Source organism: Larimichthys crocea, chromosome XXIV, assembly GCF_000972845.2.
Source record: "Larimichthys crocea isolate SSNF chromosome XXIV, L_crocea_2.0, whole genome shotgun sequence".
NCBI classification, from domain to species: Eukaryota; Metazoa; Chordata; class Actinopteri; family Sciaenidae; genus Larimichthys; species Larimichthys crocea.
Window position 1 is genome coordinate 17,436,132 of NC_040034.1, and position 12,878 is coordinate 17,449,009.

At 40.0% G+C, this 12,878-nt stretch overlaps 2 protein-coding genes across 7 annotated transcripts in view; one reads left to right on the forward strand and one right to left on the reverse strand.

The window, feature by feature from the left end:
- Window positions 1–1,400: 1,400 nt before the first annotated feature.
- On the reverse strand, window positions 1,401–7,181 carry brms1la (BRMS1 like transcriptional repressor a). The gene is made up of 9 exons (XM_019276361.2): window positions 7,039–7,181; window positions 6,027–6,185; window positions 5,694–5,784; window positions 5,483–5,610; window positions 5,316–5,395; window positions 4,870–4,966; window positions 4,690–4,779; window positions 4,467–4,531; window positions 1,401–4,378 (listed from the first exon to the last, which is right to left on the reverse strand). The coding sequence occupies exons 2-9, from the start codon at window positions 6,163–6,165 to the stop codon at window positions 4,280–4,282; spliced, it is 789 nt and encodes a 262-aa protein (XP_019131906.1). The 5' UTR covers window positions 6,166–6,185; window positions 7,039–7,181; the 3' UTR covers window positions 1,401–4,279.
- A 331-nt stretch (window positions 7,182–7,512) lies between these two features.
- ralgapa1 (Ral GTPase activating protein catalytic subunit alpha 1) overlaps window positions 7,513–12,878 on the forward strand; it is a 62,281-nt gene continuing 56,915 nt past the window's right edge. For 2 of the 6 annotated variants that reach the window (XM_027274575.1, XM_027274577.1), the window contains exons 1-6: window positions 7,514–7,947; window positions 10,593–10,703; window positions 10,854–10,903; window positions 11,461–11,518; window positions 11,835–11,878; window positions 12,682–12,859. In XM_027274575.1, coding sequence (XP_027130376.1) covers window positions 7,842–7,947; window positions 10,593–10,703; window positions 10,854–10,903; window positions 11,461–11,518; window positions 11,835–11,878; window positions 12,682–12,859 — 547 coding nt within the window. In that variant the 5' untranslated portion in view covers window positions 7,514–7,841. Of the gene's footprint in view, window positions 7,948–10,592; window positions 10,704–10,853; window positions 10,904–11,460; window positions 11,519–11,834; window positions 11,879–12,681; window positions 12,860–12,878 lie in introns of all 6 variants that reach the window. The other 4 variants (XM_027274578.1, XM_027274579.1, XM_027274580.1 and 1 more) reach the window with 4 other exon arrangements.

Below are 12,878 nucleotides of genomic sequence, written 5' to 3' on the forward strand. Positions count from 1 at the left end.
TGTCTCCATATTTTACTCACGTATTAATGTGTGATTTGCTGTGCATGGAGCCGTACACGCAAATTATTGAGTGTTAGGTTAGTGTTGTCATGTACATACAACATGCATTACAGTGATCTCCAACTTCCTGATAAACTGATGTGTCATTATAAATATTTCCACATTCATTGGAAAGTGAACAGAAAATTCAGAGAATACGCAAATACACCCTATACAATGTTGTTTCATTTTAGATGTAACATCCCTGTGAAATCAAATATTCAGCTGTAGTAGAGCAGAGCCATCATTAATATTACTAGTTACACCGCTGTGATTTTGTTATATCAAAGTCTTCTGAGATACAAATCTATTAAACCCTCTGTGTGATCTCTCTAGTTGCAGGGCGTGCCCTCTAGACAAGGAGCAGTTAGTAAAACGAGACACATCCGGTCTGAGTGTTTTCTCATGCAGAGTATACACTTATATTCACATATTAGCATACTGAGACCCTCCCCTGAATTGAAAGCATGAAACACATGCTGCTTTACAATTCTCTGATGTGGTCTAGACTTGGTGAATCCTATCTGAAACTCACAAGCTCTCCCGTGGATTTTTGCCTTCATGGTGAAAGCTATTTTAAACCCTAAAGTCCTTTAGACCTTGTTACAATAACTTACTTTTGGCTCTGGCTTCAAGAAAAGCAGCTTGTAATAACCACTTGCGTTTGGTCTCTGGAGATTTATGATGCGTCTGTCCTGTGTTGGTAACACGAAGAACGAGCTGTTTTACCATCGACTGTCCAAACTAATTTAGTCGTATTAGTAAGTATTTTCAGGCTGTGTAACATAAACCCACTATAATAAAATGTAAATATTTCTGCTGAGGGAGTTATAGTTGTGACCAGGCTGACGAACCCTGCTTAAAACTGTCTTATTAATATTAATAGTAAGGTGATTAAACTTAAAGACTTTATTCATTTGTGGAATTTGAGGTTGCACTAAAGGGTACCTGTCACCTCTTAAATATTTCAGTTTTACAACAGGCTCTCCCTGCACCGTGTTGTCAGTGCATATGTAGATGATCCACAGTACATTCTTCTAAATGCTCTGAAGTGTGATCAATAGTCAATTTATTAGTATATATAAAATATACTGTACACTCTTGCGTTCAGCTTCCTCTCCTCTTCTTCCTTTTTATATGTTGTCTTTAGGCCTTGTAAAGCTCTAAACGTTGTTATAGAAAGCCACTGAATATTTCATAGTCATTAGTGATGTTATCACTTGCAAAGAGCTGGGGTTAAAATGTGGAGTCTCCCCTTGGTCTGCTGGTACTTTGACTGTAATGTAAACCACCAATGTGCTCGCTAAGCTTTGCTGTCAGCGTCTTTGCTGCTAAAAATACAGAGAACAGACACCACAAAGTACTTATAAAAACAACTTTTAATTGTATAAACCACCCACATCATCAACAAGAAAGACACAAATGTACCTGATACATTATTTAACAGAAACGGTCAGAAAAATATTGATTTGAATTTTACGTCACCACGTTAATCTTCAAAAGCCTCTGTTTATAAAATCAATATTATTAAATGGCAGTTTGTTCATCATCCTTTATAAACAGTGGGTTGTATCTGTGGAAGGTTCAAGATTGGAAGAACGTGGTTTAGTTTGTACTATTAGTCATCATCACAGTAGGCTATAAAAAAAAAAAAACAATCTGCACATCTGCCATAAAAACCAGGAATACGCCGAAACAACAAACTCAGCTCCTGTCAGGATTGAGATAAAGATGGAAGCATTTTCATGTCCATGGCTAATAATGCAAACGTGAAGAGTGAGCGAGAGATAGAGAGAAGAGGTAGATGTGTAAGAAGACAATGTAACAGTAATACCTGTTTAACAGCAACTTTAAAGGGATACCTTGACGTTTTATTTGGTCCTCGGTTATAAAATATTTCTGTTGATGTGGTGATATGATTCTATTAATACCGGTTTGCAATCGCAGTGATGTAGTGTTACATATAGAGGGGAGTAAATTGACTTTACTTGCTGATGCATGAAAAATGCAGGATTTTCTAAAAGTTTGGTGAGGGGAAAAAAAAAAAAGGATTCAACATGCCCAGGTATCCCATAAACACTGTATAATGGTGTAGAGGAAGCTCTACTGAAATACCCTCTGTTTTTGTTACCTTCTTATCAGAGGTGTTGGTATGAGGAAGTCCACTGGTGGTTTAAAAACACACAACCTCTCTTTCATTCTTGCATTTTAGTTACTGCTATCACTGAGTTTGTCTCGACCGCAACCGCACAGCAACAAAATTAACTTAAACGTAATTCTTAAAACGGCAAAATGCACCAATAAAAACAAGAAAACTACTCTTCATTTCAAAGATGTGAGAGAAAGACAAATTTTACAGAGTTGAACTTCAAGTGTAGGCACTGTGGAGTTCTGGATGCTGTACAAACTGTCTTGTGATCACCATCTAACTATTCGAAACAAAAAGCAAGTGTTATTTTCATGCAAGACATTTAAACAGATCCACATAAAAATATATATATATAAAACAAATGGCACAATTGACAAGGTTCATATATAAACCAGCATTTCCTCGTGTGTCATTGGAAGCTTTGTTATTAACCCTCCAGGTTTAACTTTATAAATCTCACACACAATAATGTGCAGTGACGAAGCCTTCACCCTGACCTCGTCACTGAGAGCTTGACAGCTTGAATTCCACGAAGAAAAAAAACAATAAAACCTCCAGTATCGCCAAATAAAACTAAATTTTTAGATGTTTGAACTAAACTGTGTGTGGGATAATGAAGCTGTGAAACACAGATAAAAACACAAGCAATCACATGATGCCGTTCACCAAATCTAGGCATCAGTGCAACTCGGGATGTGAACTAGGTTGTACATAAAAATTAAAGTTCTGAATGGCCTGTTGACACGGACGCAGTCAAAGCCAAATGATTTTGGTCACTTCCCTCATTTGTATTAATTATGTGAACACACCACCAATAAAATCAGTTTCGAGAACACTGTTGGATTACTTTAATGTATCGAGACAATGGCACCCTCATTAAAGACTAGATTCTGGGAGGATTAAAAACTTGAATGAAGGTGGTCTGCGGAAACGACCAAAGTGGATTGATCCACTTCAAAATGTCAAGGACTGAAAATCCAAAGTGTAACACTAACTAACATTAAAGACGTTGTGATCTAATCCTCCAAGATCAAACGCTGTCTGAAAGGATGGTGTACAAATGAAAACTGATTTTACTGTGATGCCAGGTGACATTTTGTATTGGCCTTCTATTTAAAATAAAATAAAAATAAAATAAAAAGCCTGCTTGTGTCACCCACATGCGTGTCCAGTGATTCTTCAATATTTTGCACAAATCTGGGACACACAGTAATTTCTATGTATGTATTACATTGACTGAAATGTAGTGCTAATGTAACACAGCTACAGCAATAATCAGCCTTTAAAAAAGTCCAGTGTGTCCAACCTTTGTGTGTCCAAAGGTCCAACATTTAAAAGGTATCTATTGACATAAAATGGAACATCAGTTTCATAACTATGTTTACATTGGTGTTAAGTTATCTAAAAATAAGAACTGTAATGTTAACCTTTTATATCTACAGAGGGAGCGGCTCTTCCATGGAGTCACCACTTTGTTTCTACAACAGACCTTTCGTGTTTCACAGCCACTGTAGGTTCTCCTTCATGTTTGAACCGAGAGGGAGAGGTGATGGGTTTCCAGTTGGTTGCAATCTGAAACTTCACCACTAGATGCCACTCAATTCTGGACCACACTGGACCTTTAAAAAAGGCTCAACTCTGGGCTTAACATTTTCCCTTAATGGTTTAGATGGTCTGTCATTTTGGAATTAAACCCTTTATTTGCTTATAATTGTCTGTTAATAGGTAAACGTTCTTTTATCTGTCCACTGACTGCACAGAAACAAAGACTGGTGCAAACAACAAAACAAAACAAAAAATTAATACCCCAATTCAGACTGGAAGTATTGGGAATGTGTCAGTGGAAATAACGGTAGTCCTGTTCCTGTTTGTCCTTTAAAGGGATTGCAAACCCGTAAGTCCTTATTGTGTGTGCTTGCCAGCATGAGAGGCAGCTTACCGACTGGTGTCGCTGTTAGCTGAGAAGTGTAGTGGTTGTGTGTCATATATAGATGTCTGCATGCATCGTGCATGTGTTTGAGGTCCTTGAGTGTTTCCTGATGTGTAACTGTATGTGTGTGTTTTGTATGGATGTGTGTGTGTGTGTGTGTCTCAGCAGTTGAGAATGGATCTGGTTCTGTCTGGTCTGAATGGGAACACAGGGCTGTCAGAGTCGGCCTTCCCTCTGTGGGGACCCAGCGTAGCCACAGCCTGGAAGACAACGCACACATACAGGGGTTATTAAAAGACGCCCACACACACACAGATTGCACCAGGGGACAAAGATGCATTTAGATACCTTTCTGATAGTTGTCCAGTCCTCCAGGATGTCCAAGTCAGGCAGCATGTAAACAATATATGGGCGTGAGCAGAGTTAAGGAGAGTGCCACAGGAAGCAGAGAAGAATTTAAATCTAAACATAAATAAAGACAAATCTAGATGCCAGAGTTTTATAGAAACAGTAAAAGTACTCAGTGGTATCAATGAGAACAGTAAAAGAGGTATTAGCAGTGAAAGGATATCAGACACCACTGAAGGTCGTCTCCTCTTCTTATCTGGGCTTAGCGCATCTCTCCTCTTCTTCCTCCCTGATACCTCATCGTTCCACAATTCTGACAGAGACACACAGAGACACACAGATACAATATACAGTGCTTGTAGTGTATTGTATTTAGTTGCACATTCATGACATGAGATATTACCTGATGTAATATCTATGCTGTGTCTGTCCTCCTCCAGTCTTCTGATTTTCTCCTCCAGTTCACTCTGCACTGTATCGAACAGCAGCAGCTTCTCACTCTGCACGCACACGCACACACAGATAATATTAGAGAAAACTATCAGATCTAACACACAAGCGTGCATCTGACTCAATGTGTAACATCAATGAGTGTATTTTTTTTGCCAACGTCTTTTTTGGAACACTCCCTTTTGATAAATATCTTGCCCATTATAAAATTAAGTGTGAAAATTGTGTGTGTGTGTGTGTGTGTGTGTGTCTGTGTCTATCTCTGCAAGGACCAGATTGAGTTTCAGACCTTGGGAGTGAGGACGTTTTGGCCAGCCCTCACTTTCAACTGGACCTTCAAAGGGCAGTTTGGATTGAAGTATATAAGTACAAACGTGTGCTTGTGTGAGTGTGTCTGACCTCCCAGTGTTGGCATGCTGCCTGAGTCTCGCACTCGTACTTGTTCTTCACAGACTCCAGACACAACTCTCTGTAGATGCCTGACAAAGACAGAGACACAATAAGAGAGTGAATGAGTACGTCAGAATGTGTAAGCCTCTGTGAGTGTGTCTTTGTGTTGAAGTTACCTGCCACCTTGGTGCGGACCTGCATGTTCTCCAGCAGTACCGCCAGAGGCTCCAGATATTCTGCTGCCCGGCCGGCCTCCACCTCTGTCAACTTGCTGTTCACCTGACTGAGACGCTCCCGATAAAGCCTGCACACGAACACAAGAGTTACTTTTTGTACATTTCATATCAAAAAGTAAACTTGAAATCAATCAAACTCTTTCAGTCTTACTGGTCTTTGAGATCTGTGAACTGCTTCTCTAGGTTGGACATTTCATCCAGACACTCCGTCCTTCTCCGTTCACAGTCCTCCTCATCCATTTCTGGAACGTGACAAAGAAAGACACACACACACACACCTCTATGTTAGGCATTATGAGTTGCGATGGAAGTTAGCTTCCTAAGAATTGATATGGCAGACACATATTTCTGCTTGTTTACGTGTCGGAGTATGAATGTCCGGTCAAACCTTTAACAGTAACTACTTTATACACATGAATAAACTTTCTTTTTCATTGACATCGTATGAAAGAATGTTGTACTCTTTTTTCGACTTTTTCCTCACCAGAGCTGTCTCCATCCTCGGAGACGGAGGAGGTGTCAGAATCCTCCTCCTCTGAGCTGGTCGCCTCTTGCTCATGCTCCTCTACCTCCATCTCCTCTGCTGTGCTCTCCTTCTTCTCCCGGTCACGGTGCACCGGCATGGCAACGGATCAACTGCAGACTGGTAGTGTTAGATAGAAAGACGATGTGAGGCTCTTTTGGCAGTTTTACCTACAACAGATACAGCTAACCTATAGATGATGAAAAGAAATGTAAAGCATGTGCACACTACATCCAGTACTTATGTTTTCCCATCTAAATAATGTTTAATTACAGCTGCATGAGTGTGTAATAGATGTGTCTGTATTACTTTGCAGAGCAGTCACTTCTCACTTCAGATTTATAGACATGAATAAACACGGTTAAACGTTCAGGTCAAATTGCTTTCTGGTCACAACTATTGCTCCATTGATGCATCAAATCTTAGGATTGGAGGATGACTGCAGTATCAACAAACAAGAAAGCAAAGCCCGTCTTTCAATGATCAGTCTAATCTTTAGTCCATAGTCGAGTAGTTTTCTGAGTTTCTGTTTTTTTTTCATTCATTTGACTGTGTGATATTGTTTTTAATCAAAATGCAAGTAGTGATGCAGGGTCGCAATGTCATTTCTATTCCTAGTAAATGATATTTTTATATGTATTTTCATTGATTTGATTGTTTATCTAATATGCATAAATACGGTAATTTATTCTTTAAATGTGATACAGTGCTACGTCAATAGACATCACTGAAAACAAGAATGGACCTTTTATTATGTTGCTTTAGTTAGTAGTGATTTATTAAAAACTTACTCGGGTAAAGCAAATGTCACTGATAAGGCTAATAAAGCTGTTTGCCTTTATCAGTAAATTATCCAAGACAAATAAACATCAACAACACGTCGAGCTAACATCATGTTAGCACATTAGCAAGCCAGATTAGCACGACTTGTTCCAGGAATACATTAACAGCTTCAGACTAAATCAGTACTCACAATGTGGAGAGGTGCGGGACGTTGGTGACAGTGTTGAAAGAAAAAAATATTTTCAGAGAAATTAAGCTTAAACTTTTTTCTTTTTCTCTCAGTTACAATTTCACTCGTGTGTCTCAGGCTAAGCTAAAAACAAATCTCAGAAGGAAGGCGCTTTTTAATTGTAAAAGGGAATTGTAGTTTTCTGCGTCGCTCATATCCGCCTCGCTAAAAGGCCTAACGAAAAGTCGTGAACTACGGTACCCAGGATGCAACGCTGTGCGGCTTGAGGCGGAGTGTTCGAGCAGAATTGTCAACGGGCGTTTTCAAACTTTAAAAACTGGAAACGGCGTTTGCGTCATAAATAAATAAAATATAATTTAATAACAGTCGTTTAACACTTTATTCAAACGGAATAAAAATACATTGCCGTTGAATTTCTCTGCTATCCATTATTTTGTTTTCCCTCCTCCCTCCTCCGCCATGATGTTTTCCAAGTGAACAGCCGAGCTTGCTAACTAGCCAGCTTAGCCTTCAGGCTGCGGACTGTTGTGGACGGGAGCTGCGATGGATGGATGCTTTGCCCCTCTTCGCTCTACATATTTGTCTTTAGTTTAAACAGAATGCGTCTTCTCCGATTAAACCCAACCCTCGCCGTGCTCCGCTTCGTTGCGGAGGGCTGCTGAAGCCGCTGATACATGACCGGGAGGGAGCAACGGTTTTCCGTTAACGTTACAGTTTGAAGATTAACGCTAGTCGAGGCTACAAACGGCTGCAGCCCCTCCTTTGCTGTCTGCCATCGCCTTCTTGTGTCTCCTGCCCCAGGAATGTTCTCCAAAAAACCTCATGGGGACGTTAAAAAATCAACACAGAAAGTGTTGGACCCTAAAAAGGACGTGTTGACGAGGCTGAAACATCTAAGGATAGTCATAGGTGAGTTATTATTATTATTATAATGAAGCAGTTAACAGGTTAGCTTCTACGTGCCAATCTGTGCGCACACACACACGGCATGCCACACCAAAACTCACCTCGAAAATTACCAAATTCAAAGTTGCCTTGCATGTAAAAAGAGACACAACCCTTCAATTAAAAAAAAAAACTTATTTTTTTAGCACCCACTCATGAATTCGGCATCTCACTTGTAGTCCACTGCAACGCATTTGATCGCTTGTTATATGTTCATCTTTAAAGTTAGACACATTCGCCTCAGAAGGGCGATAATGGACAATAATTAGCACTATTAAAACTAAAATATATAAAATATAAGTGAACGAGAGTAGCTGCTGTCAACGGCGTGTCAGAAAAGTGCTTTAAACTGGGTGTGTTGTCGTGTTATTGAATGGAGTTTGACTTGTCTTGAATGGAGTCATGTTTTTATTACCGTGTGTGCGCGTGTGTGTGTGTGTGAGTGTGTGTGTGTGTGTGTGTGTGTGTGTGTGTATTTGGACTGTTGTGATTTCTCCAGGGGTGTGCCCGGGTACTGGCTGGACAAAGACATGGTGTGTGATAAATGCTGAGTGTCTTATTTTGTGTTTAGATGTGTCACAACACAACACCAACTGCAGTGATGTGTGTGTGTGTGTGTGTGTGTGTGTGTGTGTGGTGTGCCTTCACTGATACAAACTGCTCTCACTCATGCACACACCCACAAACACACTGACCGGAGAGGGAAATGACCTCTACTATTTCCTCTCATACAGTAGCTCAACTTCCTGTTTCTATTGTAAGAACTACGGGGCAGTGTGTGTGTGTGTGTGTGTGTGTGTGTGTGTGTGTGTGTGTGTGTGTGTGTGTGTGTGTGTGTGGCGTGCGACAGAGAGAGAAGAAGGGGTGTGCCCCCTCTCTGTGCTCTAAGGGGAACACAGGACCTTGATAACAATCACAGAGACAAACTCGCACAAACACATTTGCAGTCACATTGTTTGAGGAGGAATGCTCAGACAGCTGAACATAGCTAACCACGCACTTTTAAGCCATCATGGTGCCAGACCACCACTGAGGAAATTGCATGTGGGCACTATAGTCGCAGCCTGATAAGAATGATAGCTGGAGCGGTGCCACTTTAGAGCACAGCAGGTTTTATATATATATATATATATATATATATATATATATATATATATTATATTATATATATATATATATATATATAAATATCTTTTTTGTCTATGTTTCTGATGTTTTTTTTAAGGTAGAAAACTCCCTGAAAGCTGTTTCCCTTGATCACCAAGAGTGTTGTTTTAAAGTGTTGTGGTAGAATATTTCCTATCTGATCTGAAAGACCGCACACAACACACTTTTGATGCAATCAGGTTATTAAGTAACTTCTCCCTAGCCCTGTTTGGCCTCGTTGTTAATGTCAGACCAAAAAATAAATAGCTGGGTGTGCCCACAGTTGCTGACTAAACCTCGAATGCATTTATATGTAGGTTTATAACCTTAAAATCGCATGAATAAGATTGTATTGTGTTTACGAGCTGTGTTTGATGACAGGAGATGCTGCCCCTTCATATCACATTACAAGGTCAGAGTTTCCTTCCATTATTAGAAGTCAAAGGCAGCTTTGCTGTTCGTGCCACAACAATCCCTCAAGGAGCTTGTTTTCTCTTAGTTTGCAAAAGCACTTATTCGAGTAAGGTAATGCAACATGTTGTTTTATTGGTATTTTGTTATTTTGAGTCTAGTTGTAGTCGGAAAAAACTAGACCATTACAGAAAGGCAGGTCATTTTTCATAGATTATAGGTTCGCACACTTGTTGACTGTGACGTAGAACAAAAGATAAATGCAGCTCTGGTCATCATGGATGCAGCATTCAATGCTACAACCCAGTATTGCGACATCAATAGATGAGAAGAGTAGAAAGTGTGTACCAGTGCACATGCTTGTGTGTTTTCGTTCGGTTTTGACCCTGATCTATCGTGGCGGTTGTGTTTTCAGTAATAGCACGCATGTGTTTTTTTTATCTCTGTGTCTGAGTCAGTGTGTCTCCTTCCCAAATGACAGCCAGTGGTGTTGAGATTCATTCCAGAACACACAAATGTAAACTTCCCATCCTTTTTGAGCAGTATGCTGGATATCTGAAACTGTAGCTGGTCTCTTCAGCTGCGTATTTTAAGAACTCAGATGCTGCAGTGAGGTTACGTTACACAAACTCATACTTCCTGTGATGAAAATTCAGAAATGTGTGATCTTCACAACAGCTTCTTTTCTCGTTGTTATAGATGCGTATAGACAGAGAAGAGCCTACAGCTGGTTGAACTGTTGAAATGTCTTAAAATTACATTACTTAGATATTTAATCTGAAGTTCTCTCCCTTTCTCCCTGATATTTGTATTGCTTTGCAGCCATGGGACTAAACACATAGACATTGTGGTCAAGTTGAGAAGCACATTTGATGTTTTGTATGTACAATAAGGGTTTGGTAAAGGAGAAGTGTTATGAACGTATGATTTGACTGCTTGTCATTTTTAGCAATGAGACAGTTTGTGAGAATCAAGGACAAGTTTGTTGACAGTCTTTGAGTTAACCTTGGTGCTTTTGTCCTGTTTGTTTGTGTGTGTGTGTAATTTTCCAGAAAACGCAGAGCCTTCAGAGCTGAAACAGTTCTTTGACCTGAACTACTCCCATATCTACTATGTCTTCTTTGAGAATTTTGTCACCATTGAGGTCAACCTCAAGCAAAAGGGTAAGTTTTTAGTCACGGTCAACGTCAAGAACCAAGCTCTGACTGGTCAACTTTCACAAGGTAGATATACAGTAAAGTGATGTATCACTGCTATAGCTAAAGCTTGTGTGTGTGTGTGTGTGTGTGTGTGTGTGTGTGTGTGTGTTTCAGGTCACAAGTCTCAGAGGGAGGAGCTGGACTCCATCCTCTTCATCTTTGAGGTAATAAAATATTATTGCACATTTCTTATTAAAATGGAAATCTAGATCTAAATCTTAATACTTGATGCGACATAGGTCAGGTCACAGGTCTGACATTATGTGAAACTAAATCACTCAAGTGTTTGTGATTCCTAACCTTCTGTCGGTGGTCTTGGTCAGTGCCACAGCAACCAGTTGGCATTGACCTCAGACTCAGACCACTGGAATTTAGCAACACTCATAAGATAGCAGAGTCAGTATGTGTGTGTGTGTGTGTGTGTGTTACTGACCTCCATTTGGCCCTTCGTCGCACACTTTAAATTCAGAACAAGGCTGAGCACAAGTCCAGTGAGCACTTGGCTAAAAGGAATGTGCTTAATATAGATTTTCCTTATTAGGTATTAGTTCAAATTTGAGTTGACGATTAATACATGTCAAACTGACTTAAATGTATTCATAAAGCAGTCTGAATTCAACAAATAACCAGCCAGCCTGTGACATTTTATATCTTATAACATGTAACAAGTAACCTATAATAATATTTTTCTCATAATCTGAATCTTTTTTGTGTTTTGTAGAAAATCCTCCAGCTCCTGCCAGAGAGGATCCAGAGCCGGTGGCAGTTCCACAGCATCGGTAACTCGCACAGAAAACCACCTTTTAATCCCTTTCCAAAAAACACATGCTACAGTTTAGATTTTTTTTATTTTTTTTGTGCAGCAGATCATAGCAAACTATGTGTTGCCGAATCAGGTTTAACCGGTTTCGGTGTGCGCAGCGACTCACATGGCAAATGATCAGTGAGAGGATCAGTAAGACAAATGGCACAAAGTTAATCAACATCAATGTGTGCATTAAGAACGCTTTACTGCAGTTTGGCAACCGTTTCCCACCAATTCAAAAGTATAGAAATCAATCAGAGATGACCTTGTGTTCTGTCTTTCTTTCTCAGGGTTGATACTCAAGAAGCTGTTGCACACTGGGAACTCTCTGAAGGTACTGCTCCTGATTTGCTGGTAACCCTGTAATAGCCAGTCAGTCATAGATCCTAGATCCTAATCCTCCCTGCGTCCTAACGCACTGTTTACGGCCTCCTATCGTCTCTTCTCTTGTAATTCATAGTAAAAGTTAAGTAGGTGCATCCTTTTGCAACTTGACATCATCCTAGTACATGATTTAGTATCATTACTGTGCTAGTCAACCTACATTTCACAATATGTGAACATTGTAAAAACAAAACAAGGACAAGATAAAATAGAAACAGTATTAAAGAGGAAGACTGCGATGCACAATAAAGAGTCAGCGAGGGGACACATCACCAATCATGGCCAGCATCGATCATCCTATATTTCTCTGCAGTTACAGCATCACAAACACAAGTTTGTATGTTGTAGTCAATGCAAGCCCACAGTGTGTCACTTATGTGTTCATACAATGTGTTGGATCATGACTGTAATCCACCAGGCCTTTCAACACAACTGCTACCATTTTAGTCCCAGTATATTTAAAGAACGGGAGCCAAATCTTTATAATGAAGGAATACTGAAACACTAATCAGTTTTACTTGACAGTAATTCACAAGTTAACCACAGCTTCACCAGTCAAATTGCACAGTTCATCTTCACATTTCTCCCAAATGGTTAGAATATGTAGTTGGCTGTAATCTAGTGCTATCCTTAAAACAAATTGACTGCTGCCCTCTACATCTTAATAGTAGGGTTAGTGAGAAATGTAATCTTATGTCAGAAAAAAACAAACCACTAAACTCTAAATCTCTCCCTCTCTCATCTGCGCTGTAGATCCGTCGCGAGGGTGTGCGCTTGTTCTTGCTGTGGATGCAGGCGTTACAGAGCAACGCAGAGCGCGAGCAGCTCTGCATGTTTGCCTGTTTGATTCCTGGCTTCCCAGCTCCGCTCTGCCATGGGACCCCACGCACCCTGGACACGCTGATCAACCCACCGCTGAGTTTAGCAGAGAGTTAGTAGAAGTAACACAC

Excerpts from the sequence above, each read along its gene's own strand:
- brms1la (XM_019276361.2), bottom strand. The coding sequence starts at position 6,165 with ATGCCGGTGCACCGTGACCGGGAGAAGAAGGAGAGCACAGCAGAGGAG. Across the intron at positions 5,785-6,026 it reads CGAGGATGGAGACAGCTCTG|AAATGGATGAGGAGGACTGT; the intron begins GTGAGGAAAAAG and ends GTCACGTTCCAG. Across the intron at positions 4,967-5,315 it reads CAGCATGCCAACACTGGGAG|AGTGAGAAGCTGCTGCTGTT; the intron begins GTCAGACACACT and ends GTGTGCGTGCAG.